This window comes from Malania oleifera, chromosome 6, assembly GCF_029873635.1.
Source record: "Malania oleifera isolate guangnan ecotype guangnan chromosome 6, ASM2987363v1, whole genome shotgun sequence".
NCBI lineage: Eukaryota > Viridiplantae > Streptophyta > Magnoliopsida > Santalales > Ximeniaceae > Malania > Malania oleifera.
Genome location: NC_080422.1, coordinates 84,164,555 through 84,169,236, shown reverse-complemented (window position 1 = coordinate 84,169,236; position 4,682 = coordinate 84,164,555). Strand labels below are relative to the sequence as shown.

At 43.7% G+C, this 4,682-nt stretch overlaps 1 protein-coding gene across 1 annotated transcript; it reads right to left on the bottom strand.

Moving 5' to 3' along the window:
* Positions 1–1,709: 1,709 nt before the first annotated feature.
* LOC131158410 (probable polyamine oxidase 5) lies at positions 1,710–3,835 on the bottom strand. The gene has a single exon (XM_058113259.1). The coding sequence runs from the start codon at positions 3,604–3,606 to the stop codon at positions 1,936–1,938; it is 1,671 nt and encodes a 556-aa protein (XP_057969242.1). The 5' UTR covers positions 3,607–3,835; the 3' UTR covers positions 1,710–1,935.
* Positions 3,836–4,682: the final 847 nt, after the last annotated feature.

Genomic DNA, 4,682 nt, shown 5'->3' with positions numbered 1-4,682 from the left:
GCTGAGACCCATGAAATGATGAACGGAGATCATGACATAATCCCATTTGAGCAAAAAGGAGATTAAGGAGTTAAGTAAACAAGCATTATTGCTGATAAAAGGTGCTGATAATGATGATTAAAGGGGAAAAAGAAGGGTCCAGTGATGTAATAAACATGTCGGAGTAGTCATTAGGTAGGGGTCTGGGGATGAAGGAATTGGAATGGGGAGGGGGAATGGAGATGGGGCGAACCAGACTAGTACAGGGATGGACAGTTCACAGTTGGTGTGCGTGAGCACAATCATCAAAAGGGTGATTGAAACCCGCAGGTGGCAGAATGAGACACCCTGTGGGCCATTCGCAGTTCTTTTGGGAGAGTGGGGGAGACCCTATGCGGCTATGCCCTATGCCTTTCCTACAATACAACATTAATAATAATAATAATAGAGTCCCAATCTTTCCATACAAACAGCTCTTCCAGATTTGACCATTCAGAGCTCCAAAGTCCAAACAGATCACCCTGCAAAATCAATCCCATCCCAAATGCACAAATAATTTTAATAATAATGTATATATTTGGATTTCCACAAAACCCACCCAGTTGCCTTGAATCATGTGATCTTGTTGTTCTTCTAGGGTTGTTCCAATTTTCTTGGGGTGTGCCCTAATACGTCTTCTCCCAAGTTCAGTGTTTGACATTTGGCATTTGGGTCATTAACACAGTAAGAGCAGAAAACCAAGGGAGATCCTTTGGGGGCTCCAAACAGCTCCTTAACTTGTGGGTGATTGCATATTATGGTATCCACTGGATTGGAATGACAGCTGTTGAGACATGGGGAGTTTAATGACAAATGTGAACAGTAAGGAGCTGTGTGACATATGGAGAGGTTTATACTGTTGCTTATGGACAGTCCTGTTTGTGTCTGTAGCATACAGAGTAGGGATTTGGTCTGTAGAGAAATCTATGGTACCCCAAATGGGATAGCCCACTGGTTGTGTCTTCTAAGAGCTAACTGTCTGAGTGTATGTCAGGCATATGCATGGAATGGGACTCATCACACCAAACGCGCCCTACCTCAGAAAGCTTCTACTGCACTAGAAATCAAACCCATGAGAGGGCCATAAGCAGTCAGCACACACCACTGGTTCTGTCCTGTCCCATTGTCAAGGACAATTGGGAACAAAAATTTGATTGAACCCCATTTGCCACTAAGGCTGGATTTGATGGAGGAGATGAGCCAGGATAGGTCCCATTGATGGGTGCCACTATCCCCATTTCATGTGAGTAACCCAAACACACCCCTCACTTGGCCAGCTCATGGACTGTCCTAGAGTTCCTCTTCAAGTGGCCTGGCCTTCCAAAGAGGTGCCTTACAAATCCCTCATTACGGTGTTTGGATTTTGGGAAAACTTCATGGTCAGAGAGAGAGAGAGAGAGAACAGGAAAACAAGCAGCCCTGCAGGAAAGCAACTGCTGAGGGAAATCCAAGCTGGAAAGAACCGAGTTTATCGGATCCTGTCCACTTAGCAGACACCCAAAAATCAGAGTATGGGGAGAGGGAGATGGTGAAAAGGGTGAAAGATGGAATCCAGAGCTTTCTTCTTCTCGATTTTAACTTTCAAATACTCAATACCAAAGATAAAATCTCAACTGGGTTGCCATGCTATTTGCAGTTTGCACATCAAGAGATCATCAAGTAGAAAGGAAGCTTGTAAAACACAGAAAGCAGAGGAAAAATGAAAAGAAGCTTCTTTAATTCATTCATCAGTACATCTAAAAATAAGTACCCATCTCTCTCTTTCACCCCCTCCCAAATTTCTTCCACACTTTATAGACAGAGAGAGAGAAAATGATATGAGATGAATTTGAGAAAGAGACGCTGAAATAGGTATCAAGAAAAAAAAACCAAAAAAAAAAATATCATAAAAAGAAATAAGTACCCAAGTGTTCTAATCTAATGCTGCAACAATTCTGAAAGTGAAATCCCACCACAGTGGTAGTGTTGAAGAAGCCTACTAGCCTCTCTAAGACCACTAAAATAAGCCCCGTGAGTAGTAGAATAATGGGTTCTGTGTGTAGCCTCTCCTGCAAATAAGATTTGCAGGGGAGGTGAAAAAGTTGCAGACTCACAGTTGCTCTTTCGCGGCAGCGGCTCCGCCACCGAATCCAAGTCGTCGCCGCTGGATCCGACGGCAACGTAACTGTAGGATCCCAGGAAGAGAGGATCAGTGCCCCATTTGCTCTTCAGAACCTTTGCGAATTTGAACTCTCCGCCATTAGAACTTCCCACATTATTCTCACAATTCGCATTCCCGTTGCAGATTCTCTGGGAATTGGAGTCCCCGTCCCAATTCGATAGGAAGCTAGAGATTGTTGTGGAAACCCCATTCATAATCTCTTCATCTTCCAGCGATTCGAGCTCGAGAGCTTCTTTCCCTGCAAACCAAGATAGGAGAATACTGGAATTATGATAAATTGGAAACAGAGACGCAGTCCTCCTCATCCACCAAGGGATTTTCCGGTGACGGAGCTCGGAGTTCGGTCGGTGAAAAACCATTTGCAGGAACGGGAAATTCTTGGGAGTTTGGTCTTCTTGGCTCCGATCCAATTGGACGAATAGCTTGTTCACAACACCAAATCCGAGCCTCGATATCGCATCCCTCTTAAAAGAGGGAAGAGGAGGATTGAACAAACCCCAATCTTCGCGAATCCCGGCTTTCAAAACCCCCAGCGAGACCGTAACAATGACGTGATCCGCCGCTAAAATCGACCCATCACAGAAATGTAGCTTGACCGGCCGAGAACAGTACCCATTCTCCATCTCTGCCGGCCGACGACCCTCCGGCAACCACTCAATCTTCGTCACCTTCCGACCCAATTGGATTAACCCAGTTGGCAAAACAGAAGCCAGCGATTCGATTATGCTCAAGTACCCTTTGGCAATGGTGATTTCTTCGCCGGGAAACATCCGGTACTCGCTCTCCGCAGCGAAATCCAAGTCCAACAGATCGTCCGCCGAAGTGTACGTCCTCTGGGTGTTCTCGTACATTGCAAAAACGGCCTCCTCCAACAATCTCCGTCGCCAATAACCGTACTCTTTTGTCTCTTCTTGATCTTTCAAAGAATCCCAGTACGCGTTAACGCCTTGTTTTAGAAAAGACCCGACACTGAGCTTGTTGCAAGTGAAATTGTGGAAGTCAACATTGATATCAATATCGTCCTCCACCTGCTTGCCCTCTGCGAAGTCCATGAGCACTTTGAACAGAGTCGAAACGGGCTCGACGATGGAGGGATTCAGAACAAACCCATCTTCGGCGACGGTCACCGGCGTCTCCGAGACCCCGTCCATGCACTCCCACGGTTGCTCCGACTCCAACGAATGGATCTCTTGTGCTATTTTGTGAACTGGGCTGCCGCCAATGCCGTGGATCCAAGTCGCGCCCATCTCAATTCGGTCGCCGGCGAACTCGGAGGTGTTGATTCTACCGCCGATTCTGTTGCCGCCCTCCACGACGGCGAGCTCGAACAGGTCCTTTCCGCCGGCGGAAGTGTAAAGCCTGTTGGCAGCGGCAAGGCCGGCCATTCCCGCCCCAATGATCACGATTCTCGGCTTCTTGGCCACCATTGTTGGTTCCACTAGCACACAGAAGAAGGATAACAGGAGATGCACAAAAGCAGAGAAAACAGAGGAAACGGGGGAAACAGAGCAGAACAGGGCAGAGCAGAGAGTAGAGGAGTGTGAAGTGTGGTGAGGTGAGATCGAGTCACTGATGAGGAGGGAACTTATAAGGAGGAGAGGAAGTGTATGATGCTTGGATTCTAGATTTCTAGGGAATAATTTTTAAAAAAAAATTATTTATAATTTTCAAAATTTTACATTATTATTTATTGATTTATTAATTTGTTCTCTAATAAAGACAGGGCTCCACTTTTGTTGAACTCCTTTACAAGTGAAATGTACCTCTTCTCAAAAGCGACCATCCTCTGTAAAATCTAAAATCATCTCTCCCTTCTCTGCTCTCCTCTTTCCCCCTCCCCTTCCCCTTCCCCTTCCTTCCATCCATCTCTCACAGACTCAATAGTCCCTCCAGTAAAGAAACAATTATTTTATTTTTCTCTTATTTCATTTGCAAATCAAACATAATTTAAGGTAAAAAGAATAACAGAGAGAGAGAGAGAGAGAGGGAAAATTGAATACTCAATCAAGGTAAAATGAAAATATCAGAGCGTATGAATTGAATGCCTAAGATAGAAAAGATGGGATGATGAAGGTTGACTGTGGCTTTCGCCAAGCTCACATGTAATTGGAGTTTAACAGCGGCCCACCATCTGAATTTGTGAATGGTCCTGATCGGCTGATGGGCTGTACTCATCCTGATGTTGTGATCTGAACCACTCGTTGAATTGAATTTTCTCTCCCCCTTCAATTTTTTTTCTCTTTTATTTTGACAAATAATTTTGAAAACCCAAAGCTCAAATTCACTTTAAGCATATATTTTCTTTTACAAAAAAAATTCCTTTTATGAGTAAAAAGTATGTTTAGTTTATACTTAAATAAGTTCTTCAAAAAGTGCCCTTTTTTAAAATAAATAAATAATTATTTTCTTAAAAATATTTTTTAAAAAAATATTTATTTGAAAAATTACTTATAGTAAGCAACTGTTGGCTATTTTTTTTTCAAATAAATATTTTTCAAAAAAT

Excerpts from the sequence above, each read along its gene's own strand:
- LOC131158410 (XM_058113259.1), bottom strand. The coding sequence starts at position 3,606 with ATGGTGGCCAAGAAGCCGAGAATCGTGATCATTGGGGCGGGAATGGCC.